This window comes from Pezoporus occidentalis, unplaced genomic scaffold (assembly GCF_034315485.1).
Source record: "Pezoporus occidentalis ecotype Australia unplaced genomic scaffold, CSIRO_AGI_Poc_V1 ctg115, whole genome shotgun sequence".
Taxonomy (NCBI): domain Eukaryota; kingdom Metazoa; phylum Chordata; class Aves; order Psittaciformes; family Psittacidae; genus Pezoporus; species Pezoporus occidentalis.
The window spans coordinates 294,650-317,393 of record NW_026912940.1 but is presented as its reverse complement, the minus strand read 5'-3'; the positions used below and the strand labels follow the sequence as shown (position 1 = coordinate 317,393).

Here is a 22,744-nt window from a genome sequence, read left to right as displayed (position 1 = left end):
ATAGAGAATGTGAATGGAGGCTGTTTGCATCTCAGTACTGGGGATGTTCATCAAACATCTGTTTGATTCATGCTGGCCACCAGCCTTCGGAGTTGAATCAGTTCCTGTGACAGCATCTGATGGGAGAAGCAAACTTACTTTCTAAGACTGGTTTGTGAACAGGACCCCTGCTAGAGGAGCTCAGTGCACTAACAACAGTTGCCTTCTGGGACACAGCCATAAGATTTTATGCAGCTGCCCACAACAAGCCTTGCCTAATGACTAACCTGGGCTGGACAGTCTGGTGCTATGGCCCAGACATATGGGACCCATGTTAAAGAAGGACATTTCTCTGGAGAGACTTTTCAGTGCCATGGAAAGAGAGTCACATTCTAACTTCCCCCTTTGACCGTGTGTCTATCTGAAGGGAGGATCTGGCCAGTTCAGACTGCAGTAGGTTGCTGAGAAATTTAAGAAGTGGGGTTTAGTCTTCATTTATTGTCAGCAGTGCAAAGTCAGAGTAATTCCACAGACTTTGCTGGACTTCAGGAGGATTTGTTTTGATACTACAGAGGAAGACCTGTCCTGAGAGACTAAGGTGATACAATTACATTTCCTATTAAGTCTTCAATTAACCTGACTTCAGAATTACGTCCCTACACAGAAACAACCTTAAGGAAGAGAAGTAGCTTTACTATTAGGATACTGGTCTATTAACTCTCATAATTGATAAAAGTACTTTTAGTGACCCCTCACATTACAACTGATTCTTTGCATTCCCTATAATGAGCTTTAAAAGGTTTTATTGACTGAAGGGATATTACAGCTGCCATTATCTGTTGGGCATTCTCAGCACGGAATACACTGTCAATATGTTTTTATGACAAAAGGAAAAAAATGAATGGGCCAAATGTAAAAAATGAGCTTATGTTACCAGCCTTCCAGCCTGGCAAAAAGCCTCTAAATGGGAAAAAAAAGACATTACATTCATGGAATGAAGGCACCCTGCTTTGAACAAAACCAAAACATGTCTGGAGGGTGGCCATGCCTGTGCACTGGCAGTGCCCTTTGGGGGTGAGCTGGGCACACTCCTGCTCCTCAAAGGCCTGTCCTGCCACAGAGCAGTGTAGGCAGCTAAGGTGTGCTCACGGAGCTCAGCTCATGCTAAGTGAGCAATGCAGAAACAGCCTGGGTTTCTCAGTATATGTGTAGCACCCAGATAACTGAGATTATATGTAACTCTGTTGCACATCTATAATTTACAAATAGTAGACAGCTCAAATTTCTGTCCTTATTTCTTGTAGAAGACAATAAGCAAGCTTGAAAAACCCAGTATAATGAAAAGAAAGAGGGGATGGGATTGATCTCAGGAACTCCAGAAAGGGCATTTGAAAGGAAGAAATAGGAAGAACCCATAGCTAAATTTAGGCTGGAGATGCAGAAAAGTTTCTTTTACTCTCAGAAGAATAACAGTTTGAACAGAGACTGCTGGAAGAGGGAAAAGGAGAGCAGGAAAACTATACAGCTTCAAGAAGGATACTGATGTGTTTACGGAAAGGACCAAATGCCACAGCGCCCACAATACTGGGGATAGACAGGGTAACTCAAGAGCCTTGCTCCAGCTCCATGTTACTCAGATGTCTCGGCTGCCATCCTGAAATATCAAAGATGGAATATCAACTGCTTCAGGGAACTTAAACAACCAGTGTAACAGGAGAAATCTTTCCAGGTGCAGCCTCAGTTTCCCTGGGATTGATTCTCAGCGATCAAGGAAATACCTATGGTCAGAGCTGGACACAGGGTGCGTTGCTCTTCTATGGCAACTGGGTCTGGATGGTGGCTGGGAATGGGTAACTGCTGATAATGAAAGCAGTACACTCTCCTACTTTCCCCCCCCCCCCTGCCATTTTGTGCAGATCAGAAGTGGGAAGAAAATACCATTTCCTGGAGCCCTTCTGTGAACATCTTCCACACAAGAGCAGACTGGATGTATTACTGGCATTATGCATCTGACTAAATCAAAGTCATGGAGACTGTGTAATGCTGGACAGCAATTTAAGGCTGCCCCCAAACTGGACTGTGCACAATCCCTGGGCTTTTGTGCCACAAGCTGAATGACTATGCAAGTCTGAGATTTCGTTTCTGCACACGTGTGACACACGCAAAAGTGAGACATGTATATTCTCACAGGTGCTGGCATGAAGGCAACAAACACTCCTCTGCTTATGTCCCACTCAGAAATACAAAACTACCAGTGGAAGCCCAGAGCCCTTTCTCTTAAAATTCTCTAGTCCTTCTGAAACAGACTGAACAACACCTATCACTACTCAAAGTGCTTGACAAACATGTATTAGGAAATCTGGAGAAACACGGCTTTCAAGGGCCCAGCTGTACCAATCCTGATCAATACCTTGCTTTTTTTATATAGACAACACATCTAAACATATACATTGAACAACACATGATAACTACCTACCTGCTTCTGCTCAGCTACAGTGAGGCCAGTAAAAGACTATTTACCTGGGTTCCCAATTAGAAGTTGTCCTTGCGAAAAATGTATTAATATTGCATGGGAAAGTAGAGGTGGGAAAAGGCGCAGGAATACCATGCCTATAAATTGGCTGGCTGTTGATGTCCTGTGCTCAAGGTCAGGATGAGCAATAGTGCTGGAAAATGTGGGGTTGGAATAATAAGGGGCAGGGAGAGGAGATGAGCAAGGGCTGCTCTTCATTGCTCTCTTGCTGTCTCGGACAGTATGCCTCTCACCAGCCAAGTGACTGTAGATATTGCCATTTTAGGCAATGGACTTTTCCATCCCCCAAACAAAGTTGATCTGTGCTACTTTGTGCCCAGATTTTTGCTGAATGTAGATAACTACCTTGCTATTTCTTCCCTCGCTAACATAGGCAACAACCTGAATGACAGACTTGATCCCTGCAGAACAAGGCTACTGCTGTTTCACAGAATCATTTAAACAGAATTTCACAAAATTATTTACATAGTTATGATTAACTTCTGTGCAGATGAAACAACATTTCTGCAGATATTCTGGCATAGAAACGCCTTTAATAGAAGTGTCTGCAACACAAACAAATGTAAAGAGCTGAGAAGAAAATAAAAACCTGTAAAATGAACTGTCCTTTGCAACAATCTAGCTCACTTCGCATTTGAGGCAATCTGTCTCTGCCACCTACTACAGCAAGACCACTAATTTCCAAGCTTCTGACTTCACTCACAAAGAAGAGTCTGCAGAGCCAGACCCTGCTCTTTACAAGATAAATGCAAACTCACTTTAAGTGGACAGCATAGGGTGGTCACAGATTTCCCATGCTCTAGGTGTGCAAATGGGGCAAATCCATGCAGAGGCAGAGGACTCAGCAAGTCCGTCAAATACCTTGATGTCTACACAAAGACTTGGTTTTGTGCAGTTTAGGGCTGTTTGGCTTTAGAGACCAATTGGCTTTTGGGGAGTGATTTTGGGAGCAATTGGCTTTAGACAATTGTGACTGCACAATTTCTGAGGAGGGACTTCAGTTCAGCTTGCTTCTCAGGGCTCAGAGCAACTGAAGGGAAGAACCAGGTTAGCCTGCAGTTCCCCCTGCTTGGGTGTGTTAACATCTTTCATAAGGTTTCATGCTACTGCCTCTAGAAGCAGACACCAAAGGTGGCACCATTTCTCTGCCTCCTTGTATAGCCTCTTTTTAAAGGCCAGAATAAGGAATGAACCTGTTTTCACACAGTTGCCCTGCACACAGCTAGGATCAGATCCTACACATCAGACCCTATTAGTGCTTCACTCCATTACCTGGCACTAGTTTAAGGAATGGATGTCGTGATGCCCGTCTCCACAAACGCTGACATGGACATTTTGCCAACAACTCTCCAAGACAGACAAACCAGAGCATCATTCTCCAGCCCAGCCATACTGTAGGGAGTGGCCACGTGCCTGCTGACAGAGGGGACACCAGAGTCAGAGTGAGCTAAGCATGTGGCAGAGCAGGACCATGTGGACCTACTACATGTCTTGCCTTCCACATAAGGCTCTCCTGAGCAGGGAGCTGTGTGCTGCTTAGCAACCCCAAAGCATGATAAATATTCAGCAATAAGTATGGGGGGTGCAGAGAAGGAAGGACAGAAGGAGCAGAAATCAGACCACGCAGCCTCACAAGTGGTGGCAGCACAGCTGCAATGGGCTGGAGAATGGCTGCAAGTGATCTACGTGCACTAGAGGAGCATCAAAGCACTGCAAAGAGGGACCCTGTCTGCATCCTTTCACTCCCCAGGCAGTGTGGCTGCATGGCAGCAAACAGCACAGCAAGGCAGCGGTGTGTATGATTTGACCTCCCTTCACAGCAGTGGAGACCCATGAAACCAGCTTGTGAGGACAAGCTTCCCTGAGCCTTTCTTTATCAACACCTGAGGGCATGGAAAAGCCGAGATCTTGTTTGCACACCTTGTTGTGACTAATTATACAAAGGTGTGAAACTATGCACACAGATTACAGTGGGAAATAACACTGCCATTGCCTCATTACCTCTGGCTGACAGAAGGAAGCATGTCTGAGCGCAGCTCCTGCTGTTCCCTGAGCTCTGCCTTTCCCTTGGGTCTCTGCACACCGCACTCTGCGTTAGAGCCAGGCATCAAAGTCAAAATTGGTAGAAGCCATGAATTAGAAGAGCCAAGGGCAGGGCCAACCCAGGGCTGCTGGCCAGAAGCATGCTGAAAGGTCCAGTGGGGAGGGGTATCTTCTGCACGGTCAAATTCAGGGCAATGCGGGGGTGATGCAGGAAATAAACCTCTGCAGAAAAGAAGAAAGGACAGAGACTGGGGAGCAATGGGGCATGGACACAGGGCTGAGAGGTGCGCTGAACAGTCCCAGTCATCTTGAAGGTGGCTGAATGCGTGTGATGGATAGGGGACTGACTGGTGCTTAGGTGCTCCACAGGCAGGTTTGGCTTCTTGTAACCCTGAGGAAGATCAAAATGAGATTGGGCAGAGCCTGCCTGGGGCAGTGTGGGGCACATAGGAACTTCTGGGGCTTTCCCATACTTTCCTGGCTTTCTTGTTCTACCTTTTAGGATTTTAGACCTCCTGCAAATCCACTGTGTCCACTAACCCCACTGGGAGATGCAGTTGTTCAGCCACTGGAGAAATCAGGCTTTACTGCTTTGACTCCAGATGCACTGCAAATCTTTTGTGGAAAGCAAAAGGATGCAATAAAAGCACCCAGCAGGTTCCTATGGGATTCTCGTTGTATAGAGGGAATTTCTGAGTGATACAGAATAATGGAGTAATGGATCCGCCACCCTACTACCATGGGTACATTTTCCTCTGAGTCATAAAAAAGATTGCCCCAGGCACCCCAGGGTGCTGCTGGGCTCTTGCAGGCTGTAACAAACACGGTCCTAAGCTCAAATATCCCAGATACAAGCCAATAACTTTCTTTAAATTTCCCTACACATTGTGCTGGGTACATCTCAGCCACAGCTGTGGCTTTTCACCAGCAGGGTCAGCCACAAATGCCCTTGTGTCAGCTTGTAAAAACTATTATTAGGTTAAGAATTTAATGGATTTCTAAGAAACCTTTTCTATTTTTTTTTGCCTTGTAGGACCTTGGGTATGTAAGAGCCTTGAGTGTGAAGTCAGTTTTTAGACTAGTTGGCGAAGAGAACCCTGATCTCAGATTTATTCAGATTTCTTCAGAAGTTATGGCTTCAAGAAAAACTGTAATAATAAACTCATGGTACACCTGGCAACTCTTTGGTACGTTTCAAAGCTCCACTTGTATCTTCAATTTGTGCAGGAGTAAAACAGGAATATTTCAACCAATACAATTAGACCAGCCTGAGCATTATATTCTGGCATGAGCCTGTAAAACCCACCCATAGCTATTAGAGTTGCATGGAGGCAGTGACTGTATAATACTTGAATCTACTGCAAGACTTCTGCCCATTCAATCTGGTACCCTCATCTGCAGCACAGAAGAGAAAAGTGGGAAGTTTGTTTCTGGTCACAGTGAAAAGTTAATTGATCACAGGATAGACCATAATGCTCTACAGAGTTCCGTTGGCATCTTTGTCAATATACCACAAATCAGGAGTGAACAAGTGCAAAATGACCCACAGGAGAGGACTCTGTGAAACACTTGGACCACTTGTTTTATGCTAAAGACTACAGCCTTCCGAAGGCTTCCCGTATTCCCAGTTATGAGAAACATCTTGGTATAACTTAAAAGAGAGAGAGAAATCCCTCACTATAATAGTTATGCAAACATGTATTAATTATAAAAATCCCAGACTGACAGCACTGAAGAGCAGATCCTCTTGCTTATCTGACCAACATGTACTGCACAGGCAACAGGAAAGCAAACTGCTGCACAGCACCACCCATGTGAGTTGGCTCAGCTATCTCTCCAAATGAAAGGCTGTTTTATCCACTTTACTCCTCAGCCCTTGATCTGTGAAGTGAGCATGCTAGTTAGTAGCAGCAATATTTCTGCTATTTTACTTAAAATTGAGGTTTGTCTCATGTATACTACCCTGGAAACTGTTGCATAACCAACACCCAGACTTCAACACTGTTTGGAAGAACAACTGATTTTCCTTGTACTAGCAGACAGTTTCCATCAAGCAAGGCTACATTTAGTTTAATAAATAGTGATAGTGTGAAAGAACACAATAAAACTAACAAGAACTCAGAGAGGTTATGGACTCTCCATCTGTGGAGATATTCAAAACCCAGGTGGACACTGACCTGGGCAACCTGCTGTAGCTGACTGTTAAAGTACAGGTTTGGGCTAGAGGATCTCAAGTTGTCCCTTCCAACCTCAACCATTCAGTGCTTCCATGAACTCATTTCTTGATTAAAAAATGGGATCTTTTGCAGAAAGATTGCTCAGAGTATTTAAATTGTCATTAGTAGATCATCTGTAGTCCAAGGATTCACCACTGGGAGATGACTAAGCATAGAGGTTAAGCAACCCAAGGGGATGTTGGGCTTTGGTTAGAGGTGACTGAAGACCTGGATAGTGATGCTCAGTGGTAGATGCTGATCCTGTTGTTGATAAAAATAACCAGTATATTTTTTCCAGTATATTTTTACCAGTATATTTTTTCCAGTTGTGGAAAAAATAACCAGTATACAGTATGGCAGTCTTTTCCTTAGATTTTCCACTATTTTTAAGTTCGTGTTTCAACTGCCTTCAGTGACATTCTTATGTCTTCCTGATGAAGACTGTATGCCCTTTTAAATGGCACTTCTTAGGGGTCGACCCCTTTTGCAGAGCTGAACTAGTTTGAGGTCAACAAATTGCACTAAAGATGCAAAGATCTGCCCCCACATACCTTCTTCTTCTTTCTTTTGAGCACCATGAGTGTGTCCGCTCACCACAGCCTCACTCCCACTTACTGCCCTCCTTAAGAAAGCCTCAGTGTTTTCCCCTTGCAAGCATCTGCCTCATTTTGTTAAACAAAACCAACTTTCAAAACTTTGTTCCTGCTACTGAAACTAGACCTTGCAGTATACAGTGTCCATAAATCATACACTAATGCAAAGTACCCTAGAAAATACCTGAGCAATGAATTTTAAGACAGTTCAAATATGACTTGTTATTTTATTTCAGCACAATGTTTTCTTCCATTTAATTACTATCTGAAGGTGAACTCAGTGCCTATTCAAGGAAATTCATTTGTAGACATTTATGGTACTGTTCTCTCAGGCTCTGGAACACATACAAAACAGTGGCTTGACAAACAATAGTGAGTAAAAGCTATACATGTAAAACTTTGCTTCTATCAGCCTGTTTTTTCTGCTGACTTAGCAAGAGGACTGTCAGCAAACCCTGTGGTACATCTGAGAGCAGAGGAATACATCCTACCTAAATTCCATCAGAGCCAAGGAGTCACATCCTTAGGCACAATGGGCTGCTCATGAGTCATCTCAGACTGTGTGGATGTTCTGAAAATATTAAATACATGTTTTCCACATGCTGGAAAACCATCAGAAACACGTCTTGCCGTGTTGCATAGCTGGAGCATCAGCTGGCATGGAGACCAGGAGGGTCAGTTTTGCTTTCCCCTTAGAGGTTTCAGAGATGGCTCTAGTATCTTAATTTATACAGGGAGCCAGGGATTTATTTTTCTCTTTTATGTAACTATCTTATTCCCCACATAGACACTAACTAACCATGAGCTGCAGAAATAGGATTATACACTTCAGGTCCCTCTACCCCCAATGTCAGTTGCTTATTTACCAAACAACTCTTGTTAATCCTCTTTACTGTGTTTACTTCCCACTCCCCTCCAGCCTTACTGTCTTACTCATTACTATTACTATTATTATTCTTCAGGTACTTGGAGATGTTAAAAAAATCCCTTAAAAAACAGCCATCCCAGAGCTGATTAAAGAAACTGATCTCCACTGACTGTTTTTGAGTCCACACTGATTTATACCAGATGAGTATTTGTTAAAGCTGCTGGCATTCACGGTGCACTTGCCCAAGTCCACAAACCATGTAATACTGAAATGATCCAGCTTTCTCCTGTGTTAGTTTATGAACTGTCCTTGGACATCCTGCTTTTACTTTTTGGTGACAGTCTTCCAGGGAAAGAGAAAGAATGGCAGGATTTTACACAGACATGGAAGAGAACTACCTGGAGGTATTCCAGATTTTGAAGCTGTTTTTCATCTGCTCCTCCTATGTATTACTGAAATCACTGGTTGTGAGATCACTTTCCTTAACCATGAAATGAGCACAAAAGTTCCTCTGCTTACAGCAGATCTCAGCCTTAGCCAGTGATTAAGGCTGTTCTAGAAATCTACAGATGTCAGACTGCAATTACTGCCTATGCTAAGTGCCAACCCTTAATTTTTTTTCTAATGTGCCATGGAAAAGTTTCTTAGGAGAAAATTTACATTTTTTAAAAAAGGAAATACTTCTCTGTCACCAAGACCAGAGAAAATAGCTGTTTCTCCACTGCCAGACTAAGGATGCTATCATGATGTGTGTAACCATGCTGCAGCACAACACAGCATCACATCCTATCTCTTCTGGTGCTTGATCTATGCAGCAGCACACCTGTACCTGGAATGCCAGTCATACAGTGTCCAACACTGCAGATGCTAGCATCACACACAGGAAATTTAGAGACTGCTTTAAAAGCCTTTGAAGAATCACCCCATATGTATCTTCCCAATAGTTTAACCTGTCTAGTAGTTCCCTGAGGATTAAAGATGATTGGCACATTATGGTATTAGTTCCCTCAGGGATCAGAGAGGTCAAGTCCATCCACTGGAATGGAATTCAGCATTTCTTACAACCACTTACTATTGGGAGAACATCAGTATTTCCAGGGGAGATGCAGAGATAGAGGTAGCAGTGTGCTTGCTTAGCTCTGGTAGTTATTTTATACAAAGAAGCACTGATCTGCCTAAAATCAGAGATCTGCTGAAGTTTTAGTTTTTACGAGAGAAAACAAACAACCCACAAGAAACATTTTTTATACAGACTGAATAAAAATACAGTGGAGTTACGATACTTCAAGGCCAGTCACTCCCTCTCTTCCAGCTACAGAGAAGCAGACATGAGAGAGTTTGATTGGGTCTTGCCCTTTGAAACCAGTAAATGAGATTTTAACTTGAGCACAATAGGATTTTTCTTTTTCTTTCTACTTCAAATTTGATTCTTATGAAAGTGAGGGATTAATACAACAGATCCAAGCTCTGTGCAAATAAATCTCTGCCTGTATTTTCCTACTAAAACGTTTAACTCTTGCTACACCCTACAACCAGGTGACTGCAGTTACTTCAGTCTTCAGCATCTCTTCAGTGGGGGGAGAAGACAGATCCGTCAGAGATGCTGCAATGACAGAGGTGCCACTTCCAGGAGATGCACAGGAACAAGGGCTGAGAGGATGACTGAAGAGGCCAGCTGGTGGGAATACGGGTGTGGAAAAGGACAGGGCAGAGCATGGAACCAGAGGCTGGGAATACACTGGAGGGACCCCTGGCTTCAGCATCACCCAAATTAACCCCCTTACTCTTTCTCTAGCCGCCACTGCCTCCCAGTAAATAAGCAGAGTGAAGCACTTCTCACACTAGCTTAAGCCAATTCAGCTCAACAATATGTAACAATACTCTGCGTTGAAGGCAGAGATGCTTCTCTTGTGAAGCATCTTACCTTATTTCCTAGCATTTATCAAAAGATATCTTTTACAGTAGATCAAGGACCCTGAACTACTGGGGAATGCTGCTAGGAACTTCAGGGCATCCTTTTAGCAGAGCTGTTTCAGGAAGGACTCATTGATGAAAAGGAATGCTCTAGCTGCCCTGTAAAAATATAATTAATAAGATTTTCTTTTATAGCTGTCCATCCCATGTCTGAGCAGCTTTTAGCTTAGCATTTGTCAGCAGTGTGAATGTCAACAATAAGCATATCTGAGGAATTTTCACTCTTCTGTATACCTAATGCCTGTTTAAGCAGCTGATTTGTATGCTGATATTCAGACTGTTGACAAACAATGGGTATCTTCATCAAGTATCAGTATTATTCTTCACCAACACAAAGCATAAGACTGTTATGTGAACTCCCAAAGCCTTTTCAAGGCAGCTCTAAACTTGCTGTTTATATTTCTTTTCAATTCCTCCCATATACCAGCACCAGATTTGACAAGCAATTCCTCACTAGGCACAAACTGCCCTGAAGAATTTCTGCTCCCATAGGTATATTTTGCAGCCTTGGCAGAAATCATTCACAATTTGGCAGTAGGAAGGTAAGTGCAATAACTGGTTTTGAAACTAATAGAAACTAATAGAATTACACATGGAACTGGACCAATCCCTTATGAGCAGCCAATGGTAGGATGTACAATGTAGGAACTACAAGTAAGAGACTTTGCAGTGTGATACCAATCTAATTGGACTCCAACTGCAGTCCTCCATAAATGATTTTTTACAAGTCCTGTCAGCAGATTGAAAGCTTTCCAAATCCTTAAAACTAATAAGCATTCATTTTAGCTAAACTAGAACAGCAAAGATACTTATGTAAATTTAACAAGAAATCAAATACAGACTTCTGTCTTCTCATTTGAAGTTTTCCTTTTTTATGCTCTTGGATACATTATCCTCCAAATCCTGCATAAATTTTTCAGACAACTACAAAGCATGTGCAATGCTCCATCACTGTGATATCCCCATTGAGGCTCACCAAAAATCTTGCAGTTTTTTTCATGCAGATAATATTTTCCATGAAAGGTATTTTCATTTTTTCATTTCTTTTCCTTTTTTTTTTTTTTAGTATCACTCAAAAATCACAAAGTTAAAAAAAAAAACTTTAGTCCAAGCTGCAATTCATTTGTCACTGCAGTATCTCAGGAGAGTTATGGATTGCATGCTGCATTCTCTACTGCAGCTGGGTCACCCGGCTGTACTAGCAGCTCCTGTGCAATACACCTACTGTATGAAACAGTGACACCATGAAGCCATGACTGTAAGGTGTTGTCAGAGCCACACTGAAACCAATAGAGGAGGAAAGAAACTCCCTCCATCCAGGATACAATTCCCAAGTTACTTTCTTCTCTAAACTGACACTTTGGACTTGCAGTTGGAGTATTCATACAGAAATGTTAAAAGTTTTGACTTCTTCCACCAGAAATACGAAATATTATCAGATGAAGAAATTATTCCCACTCCCATTTTTCTATGTAACTGAAGACAATACTTTCTAACTGCTGGAGGCCTATGCAAGCTCATCTATTACAACGACAGTGAGCTGAAATGCTTACTACAGCACCATGCTGTACATAGGCTTTACACTGGCTTTTACACTAAAAGAGACAGCTTTTGCATTTGATTCTCTAGATGAGAATTCAGAAGCAAGAAGAAATTGGAAGTAGAGCCTCCAAATGAAAACCAATATAAATTACCCTAGAGTTTGAGTTAAAAGAACTTGCATCAATTTGAAATACTACAATCAGTGATGGGCCTGAGCCAAAAACCTCACATGTAAATTCTGAATACTTCCAGAAGTGGTAAGACAGTGTTTTCTACCTCTACACTTGGCCAAGCCAAAGCTATTGACATTCTGCAGCAACCTTCAGCAATTTGGCTTTGGGGAAATTATTATTAATCTGAACATTGTGGCTGTATCGCATTTCTAGTTTTTCTCCTCCTCATAGACATGACTGTGCATTGAACTTCACCATTTAAACAGGCAGGATATGGTACATAAAGTGACTTTACAATGAAAACACACATTGACTACAGGATGCATTTTGCCTTTAGGATGTCTTTAAACAAAACAAGGTGTCAGCCAAGCCTTGGATCAAGCTTTGTGGGGTTGCATTGCCCTAAGCACAGTAAAAGCATCTGGAGTCTTACCTTTTTATGGCTTTGTAGCAAATGATGACAACTACAAAGAGGAACACTAGCGTGGCGCAGCATACTGCAATGATAATAACCAGGCCTGGCCACCAGGTTTCTTCAGTGGGACAAAAGGTAGATTTGGGAGCTGTAAAAAGAGTGTGGAAAAATACATGAGTTCTCCCAAATGAATAGTGTATAATCAGATACGCTTCAGTCACCCATGCAATAGCACTAAGTCAGAGCCACAGACAGATACAGACATGCAAATATTTCACCTTTAAGATGCAAATTTTTTCCTAAGCAATCAACTCCTCTGGTTGGTTCTAGTTGTCATGGCCCTCAGATGACCAAATTCTCTGTGTCAGTGTTGTCCACAACCTGGTGCTCAGCTCTGCTACACATAGAAAATATCTTCTCCCTCTGCATTAGGTATCTCTTGCTGCATTGGATTTAGTTTTAGAGAAGCGTGTTATGCTGATAAGGGCAGGCTTTCAAACCCCATTAGGGGAGCTTTACCGGGAGCCACAGCAGTGCCTACCCATCAGTATTGCAGCTGCTATCATTGTAACCTTGGAGCGAGGAAGGGGGATCTGTTTTAAAAGAACAGGAATTTTATTACATTTATTAATTGCTTTAGAGGACTATAGTTGACAAGCTTCTTGCTCATTACATTGTCTTTGAATGGTATGTCTAATATGTAGGAAATGTCTATGTAAGTACCACTCATACAAACGATATTTTGCATTGGAAGGAATACCGGCGGCACTTGGTTAAAATATTTTCCTTCAGGGCTGTATTCCTTCTCCTGTGCTTTGAGGGGGACACATTTCCTAAAGGATGGTGAGCAACAGACAATGCCATGAGCAGTATCAGTGTTTTGCAGAGGCAGAAGAGACCCCTACTGCAGTGTGTGCAATCACATAAACTCTAGGAGAATTTGGGTCACCTTAAATGAAGTTGCATAATGAATCATTCAATGGAAATGTCTAAATCTACATGTTCAGTTAAGCAGAGGAGAGAATTAAATATAGCAAAATATATCCTATATTCTGAACTTCTAGTTATACACATCACAAACAGCTGCACAAGTTAAAATATGTCTCAATTAATAAAATATTGTAATAAATAGTTGATGCTAAGCAGCATAGGTTTAGGAAAAAACATCTTGTCAAACTAAGTAGCTATTTTCTGAGGAGATTACTGGTTTGCTAAATAGATGTACTGGTGCTGGTGTGATAACTTCAGTCTTTGGTATGATATTCAACTTAATTCCACGTGATGTTGGATTTATGAAACTATAGAGCTATACGGTGTAGCACACATAAACTGAGTTAAAGTCTGACAACTGGTATGTCTCAAACTCCTATAAATGGGAAGTCATTGCTGAGACAATGTGGTTTTTTTAAGAGTGACTTCCTCCCCCCAAAATAGGGTGTTGGGTACTAGTAGAGTTTGTAAATGACTCAGGAAAGGTGAATAGATTAGAAACAGGTAATTATTATCATTAAGGGTAACTATCCATTACAGTAGTGTATCAGCTCTGGTATTTAACTGAAAAAAAAAATAGTTTAAGCTAGACTGTTCATTTTTCCTAAAATAAGTAAGTCTAAATTCAGCTAAAGAGATTGGAGACAGAGTAAGAATTATGTAAGTCAGAAAATTCTCTGTCTTTGGAAGGTCTGCACGAGCACCATGTCTTCTTTCTCCTGGCCTTAAAATGTATGAAGTACGACAGTTGGTTAGGTTTACTCTTAGAGGGCCAGCACCTTCCGCTATTCCCAAAAGCACCAGGCCTAAATAAATACAATGAATAAACAGACCCATTTCAGACCTACAGCAGGTGGCTGGATCCAACTTAATAAAAAAAAAATTAATGAAAATGTACTTTTAGAGCAAAGGCATCCTGCAGGCTATTTCAGCACCACAAAAATCTTACATGGTTGCTTTCTTTGACTAGATTTGTTTTGAAGGCTCAGCATAAAGACACAGCTCCAGTTCTAATGTTAGCAGGTATCTGTACACACATGGCTCCAGACAGAAATGTGCATACCAGGAAAGATTAGCTCAGCTACAGAGGGTTTCCCTCAATGCCCTGGCACAAAAATAGAGCAGAAAGGAGGTTCTCATAAAATTACATAAAATTACAAAGAAACCTCTGATTTCTTTTTAGCAAATCTCAGAGTGGGTCACACTCAAAATTGTCCTGAGCTTCCCAAACCAAAAACCAACCACAAAGCCATTTTAATTTTCTGGGTTAAGCACTAAATTACTTTGTGTATGTTATAAAAGCACACATACTTGTACTGCCTGCAACAGAATATAGAAACAGGAACTGGAATCCTTGGATATTCCCTCAGGTTATATTTAGTAGTCATGGCTGTACTTTCTAAAGCTCAGATTTTGGAAATCTAGTACTCCTAACATTAATTTGGTCAGGGTTATTACTTTCCATTGTGGTATGGGTTGTAGGCTAATTGCTCTGCATGGGAATGCTGGGCCATTAGAAAGTAACACCAAGTCTGTCAGGAGAAAGTAAGTGCTCCATCATGGGGGCTACTCTGGGATCAGTTGGTGCCTCTGTGTAGTCCTCAGCAGCGGTGCTGAGCCAGGGAGTCTGCATCAGGGCATGCCTTCCCACCAGCTTTCACTCATCCACCAGTCCAACAAAGCAAAGCAAAACAAAACACAAACCAAACACAGGGCTGAGCCGGAAAATATCTAAGGGAGGCAGTGACCCATGCTCCCATGTGCAGTCCCAGGGGAGGTGTCTCTGGTTGAGGTCTGAGTGTGTCAATCCACTCACAGGCTCAGCTCCAAGCAGCTGGTGAGTGTGCACTGACGTGACATAGAAGGGTGACAGCGACCTCCCTCACCTTTCTACATCAGCAGTAGCTTCATGCCTAAAAAAGGAAGAGTGCTTTTGAGATAAATCAAAACTGATTATTGTTTCCCCTCCTGCTTTTATTCCTGTTCTTGCAGAAAGGTCAACAGTGCTGGCGTAATCATCTTTATAAGACATCTGCCTTTTTTTAATACTGTATACTCAACAACAGGCTAAACCCTGCCATGTCTATGCCTGCAGCACTCCTCTTGCTATTGCACGGCTGCCTGAATCAGCCATGCACTTTTAATTAGCATGCTAGGAAGCAAGACTGGATTTTATTTAAAGGCAGGCTCATATTCCAAGGGCCTCAAGTGTTTTATCAGTCTTGGTTGGAACTTAAAAAGAACTGGAGATGCAGGTTTCTACCAACCTCTACGTACGTCACAGAGACCTGTTGATCTGCTGGCTAAGGCAGGGTTCTAGTCTCCTCTTATTTGCTTTATTATTTTGATACATTTGCATAATTTGCACGTAGGCATCTCTATTTGAAAGACAGAGAGAATCCACTAGTTCCTATAGCCATTATGGCACTGGGATGCAGGAACAAGTACAGAAAATGTGAAGAGGTTTAGATGTGATTTCAGATGTCAAGGTATATGGAAAGACTTCCAGGACACTCCAGTTAAACATGGAGAGGAACATTCAATCTGTTGCAATTTGGGTCTCTTCACAGCAAGGTGTCCAGACCCCTGTGGAATAGAGGAGTCCAGTGAATGCCCCGATTAATCTGAAATAACTTGGGTTCTGGGAGGGAAACCCTACAGAAGAACAGTTACACCCACACACAAAGACCAAGGCTTGGACACTTTATAAGCATTGTGTTGTGTAAAAGACGAGAAACAAGGAGAGCCTCCCTTACGTGCCCACACCTTTTTTGAGAAAGCTGATTTCAGTGCTGAGCCTGAGGTCTCTTGTCTACTTTAATGCTAGGGACCTTCACTCCTTCCAGCAGCACACATTCACCCCAAAGTGAGTGCTGATTAACTTAATGCTGATTAACTTAATTGTACATCAGAGTGAAGCTCTAGGCAGCTAATAAAAAAGGACCAAGAGCTCAAGTGATGTAAACTAGTAGAAGTGCACCCAGCTGTGAGACCAGAACCAACTGAGAACCTTGTCCCAGCATCTGCACGATGATGCTCATAAGCACTGCTCCAAATTTTGATGAAGGTCAGGAGCTCAATCCCCAGAGCCCTGGAGGCTGTGGGTTCTCTGGATGCAGGTTTTGTTATCTAACCCAGAGTGATGTGGAGAGATCTTCAAGTTAGTGTCAGCTCAAGTGTGTCCTCTGCAGTACTCTGCCACGTAGGAACCACTACAGATGTGTTTGTATGATCTATGTGGTAGGAACGTGCTGTGTGTACCCAAGGCAGCTAACAGTTGCGTACCCAAGGCAGCTAACAGTTGCGTACCCAAGGCAGCTAACAGTGAGAGGTAGCCAGCATGGGAAAAACAAATCCTTCAAAAGAACTTTCTAATGGAGTTTGTGGTACTGGTAGACCCTGATACAAATATAGATCTTCAGCTGTTACTCTAAAAGACATTTCAAGAATAGGCAAAGTATGACTTCCCCTTGAACCATATCCATTCATTGGATCTGAGGGCAAAATTTCCTGTGAGGATGGGGGACAAGAGGCTGATCAGGAGATGGCGGGCCTTGGTGCCCCTCCCAGAGCAGAAAGCCATGCATACATGTATGCCATGCAGCATCTCCTCCACTCTCCCCAGCCTCACACTTGCCCCAACACACAGGCCCTGGGATGTTGCGTCGGTCAGAGGAAACCTGAGTTCATGTTCACATTGCATCCACAGCTACCCACAGAAGGCAATGCTCAGGCTGGTGATCAGAAGGACTCTGGCTTACAGAAGGAAGGACTGCCACTTTCCGCTGACAGATGAAGAGACTTGTCTAACCACATCAGGTTTCTGCATGCTGTCAGAGGAACTCCCTGGTGTTTGTGTGTATATATATGTATATATATAAACACCATATGTATGCATACATATATACATACACATACATAGAATCATGGAATAATTAGGGCTGGAAAGGACCTTAAGATCACCCAGTTCCAACCCCCCTGCCATGGGCAGGGACACCTCCCACTAAACCATGCAACCCAAGGCTCTGTCCAACCTGGCCTTGAACACAGCAAGGTGTTGAACATATGTATGTGTATAAAGAGACATATATATGTAGAAGTGATATGTATATGATAGATATATATTTAACATATGCATATATAGGGTGTACACAAAGGGGTGTACACATGTATCCATATAAGTGAAACTGCTGCCAACAGCTTTTTAAATGTGCTTGCATTCTGAGTGGCTCCACAGGATTAATTAGTAAGTGCTGGTGAGAGAATGCGAGAAACTCTACCAGCTAATTTTTTCCTTCTCCTTCTTCCCTGCACTTGAGATTCCTTGCACCAGATGAACACATAAGAGCAAATATTCACATTTGGAACACCTCTGTATGTGTCTGAAATGATTCATTTTGAAGATATAGGAGCTATAAAATATGAATGGATGCACTTGGCTGTCTCTCTGGCAGGTCCAAAAATCATCTCATCAGCCTCCCTTCACAGTTGTTGCCTGCAGACAACACACCAGGCCACGCCTGAATTGCTGAAGGGGAGATGCAGGAGCACATCACATCAAGTGCCAAAGGCTATGCTGGTATCAACAGGAGCCTTGGGAGCTGTGTCAACCCCCTCCCCAGCTGGGTGGCCACAGCCTTGAAAACAGCCTGCAAGAGGCCATAATCCTCCTCTGCACCATCTCCAGACTGCATGGCAAATGCAGAACAAAGACTATGAGCAGACTCAAGGAGGGCAAGGTAGAGGCATTCTCAGATTTCAGCTATGGTAAATCCAAGACAGCAGGAGTCTGAGCAGATCTAGCCTCAATCACATGAGCTGGTGGTGGCACAGGTTCCACTGCCAGCTGCATTTACACACTGTAAGTTAAATCCTAAAGGAAGATGAACTGGATTTGGCCACAACGGCAATGGGAAAACTTCTTTGCCCCACAATAAGCCACGGTCATAACCCAAACCCATCTAACTGCTGGCCAGAGGGCTTTGGGCAGACTTCCTCTCTCCCAGTGGCAGCTGCAATAATGGTCCCCTGTGATTTTATGATGTTTAAATGCCCAGTGCTCTGGCACTGCAGTTTCTGAGCACAATGGTTGGGATGTGGCCCAGCCCTGGTGCTGCTTTGCCCTTGCTTCCCCCTGAGAAGCAGAAACAGAGCAAACTTTAAAGGGGAACTCCAAACACTAAAACAGTGTTGTGTGGATTAAATCCAGTAAAGACAATAAAATATGAGATTCCTACTGCACTGTGGCTTCCCAGGGCTGTTCTGCCCAAAGTGATAGAGATGCTGCTACTTAGAGAGTCGGCACGGGGAAGAGGTGCATGATGGGCACTACAGAAAGTCAGATCTATTAACAGCCATCATTAAATCAAGGGGCTGGGTCAATGCAGCAGGAATATAAAGCAGCAATGAATGACAGCTTAAATAACAGCTGAAGTGCACTTGGGCACGTTCATCTCCACTAAATTCGAACACAATGGAAAGGATTTGGTTTTTCACAGTCTCCAAAGAGTAGTGACCCAGAAAGCTGCTCTGCTGGACCTGTTCCTTGTGATCCTACACAGAGAACAGGCACAGGAGGAAGATGCTACCCAGTGATGAAAGACCAAAGAAATGCTTTTAAAGCAGCAATATCCTATTCCACCACCCTGGGCTGTAACTGTACACAATGTGCAACAGACTGGCTTAAAGAAAATAAAAAACACCTAATTTTGGGGCAAATTGTCATTCACAAAAAAAAACAAACCACCTATGTTGGATTTTCTTTCATTTGTTTTTACTTCCTTATAGATCTGTGCCCTTTCTGTTGCTTGTAAATATAGGGTCACTTCCATAGTGCCATGAGTTAATTTTGTAAACAACTACTACCAGGCAATAGTGCTGTGCTCAGGATAAAGCCTGTCCTGTTACTGCCTCTCTGGAGTAGCTAGGTTAAATAATACTGGTGGAAATCAGCTATTCCTGCAGCAGATGATACTTCTGTTTATCGCAGTATGTTGCAGACAAGTTTGTATCATGCAGCTGCTCTGTGCATATGTTCCTACGACACTTTTAAGGACGATACTGCAATCACTAGACAGCAGGAACTTCTGCTATAATAAAAACGTGTGGGATGATGCTGGAGAAATTCCCTCCCCCACAGCTTTTACACTATAGATGCTGTTATTCTACACTCTTGGTTCCCTGATCTCCTGAGTTTTCTCCCCCTTTCTAAAAATACTTCCCTTCTGAAACAAGAAACATGCTCAGTTTTGTGCTTAGTTTTGGAGACTGGAGTTTGCAGGAGGTGGAGGAAAGGGGAAGCTCTGCAGGAGTTTTCTGAAGGTCATTGGCGATACAGGAGTGCATGGCTCACTGCAAGAAACTACACTGGAACTGCCACTGAAAAAAACTGAGCCTGGATACAGCCAGTGAAAAAGAGAGGAGCTGGGTGGGGATTTTTAAGTGTGGTGCTTATGATCTTAGCATTAGAGGTTAATTGAACCCACATGCATTCAGGTTTGGGTTTTGCAGTGGATTATACATGTTGCTGTGCTGTCTGTAGGTCTCGTGCAGCTGCTTTTCCCTGGCAGATTTGGGAGTCCCTTAGAAACTGAATATATCATTAGGATAATAGCAGATGAAAGTACTGGTCTCACAGGCATCAGTGAAGCACACCGCAAGGAAGCAGCTGGTGCAAAGCTCAGTGAAAAAGCCAGGAAACAAAATGTCTTTTGACTCCTGGCCAGTCCTACCCTCTGTATCATGTTGCCTCCTCCTTGGGAGTAGATGTAAACACTGGATGTGGTCATTAACTACATTACAGGGGTATCAGCAGCAAACTCCCCCGTTGACTTCCTAGGCAGGTGCCAGATCTCTGTCCCAAGCTGGCACACTGACGCAGTGCCCAGGAGCTATGTGAGGTCAAGACCTATGGACAGAAACGAGGTGGGATACCATAAGGTGCCCAGGAAGGGCTGATGCTAAGCTTGTGGGTAACTTGTATCAGTTTTTCAAGGCTGCAGATGAAACTGACATTTCAGAGTCCTACACGGTTATGGAAGGACAATGATGCATACAGGAGAGCAGTCAAAAGACTATAAAAAATGGTAGGAAGGGAAAGTCTGCTCCAAAAGATTGACAAGCTGATGGCCAGATCTGCCAGCCTTAATGCAGTTAGGCTGTTGGTGAAGCTGATCGGATCTGCCAGAACTGAGGTATGACCCTGTAAATAGGAGTGAAATATGGATTCAGCTGCCAAGGTCTTTTGGAGGAGAGTAGGGTTAGCAAACACAGAGGGAGAGTCTGTTTTCTAAAGCATGATCATTTAAAGACCTTGTGGAAAAAAGGCTTTTAAGGAGATTACATCATAGCTAGCTTCTGTGTTAACACAGGGCTCTGGCATTTATCTTTACAATGGACACTCACGTCAGCCACGGCCCGCTGATCTGACTTTGTCACGTTTCTCTAAACAGCAGTCTCCCGTTGAGACACTGGTTCTCCCTCACCATCTGATTCTCCCTCAGCAAAAACGACTGAATTGGTTTTAGTCCAATTAAATCACACCGTGTAAGTTTCTGTCCCGAGCCAATGAGAACTGAAGCCTGTGCCTTGCAAGGCAGCCTCTTCCCTGCAGCAACACCGTCATTCTGGAGAGCCTCGTGGGCACCCTCAGATTTCCTTGCTCTCTGCAACCTGGATCAGTGCCAGACTGGGCAGTACCGAGATAGTCCTAGGAACACCCCCAGAAAGTCCTATGCACTCCCGCCATGTGACAGCCATCACTCGGGCAAACCCTGCCGTACCTGCAGCATGCTTTCCAAAACAAGGGAGTCATGGATCAGATCAGTGGGTATCTGGTGCCTCTGGTCTGAAAATTTGCTGTTAAATTAGTATGCTGGAATTTGTTTTAGAAGGTGGCCTGATTTCCAGAGGTTCTGAGCACTCAGAAAGCCAAATGCTTCAAGTTGGGTATGTAGATATACAACCTTAAGTTTAATCTTCTGAGTTTTAGAATACAGACTTTAACCTCTCTATTTAGGCCGAATGTCACCATGAATAGAAGAGAGAAATTCCTCTCAGGACATGGGTTCCAACCTCAGCTCTCCCCGCTGCTTGTTGGGTGTTTCTAGAAAGATCTTCACCCCCAGCCTGCCTTTCTCCTTCCCATGGACAGGGACAGAAGTCTCAGTCCTCCAATCCTAGAACAACAGCAGCACAGCACTGACGTGAGGACAGCAATTCTCAGTTCTTTTGAACAGAAGCACTACTGAGAGGCTCAGAGATGTGCCAGCATAGTACCATCCACTTCATTGCACAAACACACAGTCTGGCTCTCTGGTGGCAAGTGACGTGCTCACAGAGCAGTTGCTATTCTTCAGCACGGAAAGATCAGTGCTGAGGATCACCTGATTGCCCCAGCAAGCCACGGGACCTCATCACATTATGGCATTGAAAGAGCATCCTGAACCTTCACGCTAAGTCTGCTTTTGCCATTTCAACACTCTGAACCTGAAAGCATATTAGCATATTTCTATCAGTATTCAGCAAGCACAAACACAATGCACATACACAGACATACAGATATCTATACACATCCCTCCCTCAACCTGCTTTGGCTGCCACAGATTTCCTAGAGAGGATCTAAAAATGAGTATGATACACAGAGGTGAGTGAACTCTCAACACATTTTAAGGATGAACTTAACACCTGTAATAGGCTTCAGTTAGTCCTGCAGACTGCAAGTACTTGCGAATACTGCAGCCCATCCCCCGCCAGCATACCCCAGGTATGCTTGTCCCGTGGCTGCTCCTGTGAAGAGCCAGTTGGCTGCCCCGCCGTGTGAGGCCCTAGCTTCCTTCTGTTAAAAATCAGAAGCTTCTGCTTTGGCATCTGCTGAGGTGAGCACCTTGCCTGCTGAGCCCCACACAGCTCAGGGCAGGCATGAGCAACTTCAACACAGGCAGGAGGAGGTTTGATGCCATGAATCAAATACGTGGAGACTTCTTCAAGTTTCTTGGCAAAAGGGCCACCTTTGCTTGCAGACTAACAGTGTTGGGCCTGAGGCATTTGACATCAGACAAACTAGGGACCAGTGAAAGAAGTAAAGGGTCACTTCCAAACTGGAACTCACTGGGGACAGGAGATGCATTTTCCCACATTGCTTTCCTTCTCAATCACATAACCAGTATCACCTCCCAGATCGACCACAACATGAAATGAGCCTTCTAGACAGTTATCTCTCCCAGTCAAGATGGCTTACTTTCAGGCTGTTTCAGGGCAGAAGATGGGCTCATCACCAGCTGCAAGATATTTCAGGGAGACAGGCCTCTGCATGGGGCAGTGCAGCTGCGGAGGGCATCTCATGAAGAAGTGACTGCCAAGGAGCAAATACATGAATAGAAAACTGGCGTCATCCTCCCTGCATTCTCCCTCACTGCCA

The 22,744-nt window shown here is 43.4% G+C and overlaps 1 protein-coding gene across 4 annotated transcripts in view; it reads right to left on the bottom strand.

Moving 5' to 3' along the window:
• The window catches only part of PRIMA1 (proline rich membrane anchor 1), a 48,365-nt gene that overhangs the window by 7,952 nt on the left and 17,669 nt on the right, over positions 1–22,744 (bottom strand). For 3 of the 4 annotated variants that reach the window (XR_009968293.1, XM_062637661.1, XM_062637653.1), the window contains exon 4: positions 12,355–12,484. Coding sequence is in view for 3 of the 4 variants with exons in the window: in XM_062637661.1 (XP_062493645.1) it covers positions 12,355–12,484 (130 nt within the window). In the remaining variant the exon portion in view is untranslated. Of the gene's footprint in view, positions 1–12,354; positions 12,485–20,039; positions 20,528–22,744 lie in introns of those variants that run through there. The other variant, XM_062637670.1, reaches the window with a different exon arrangement.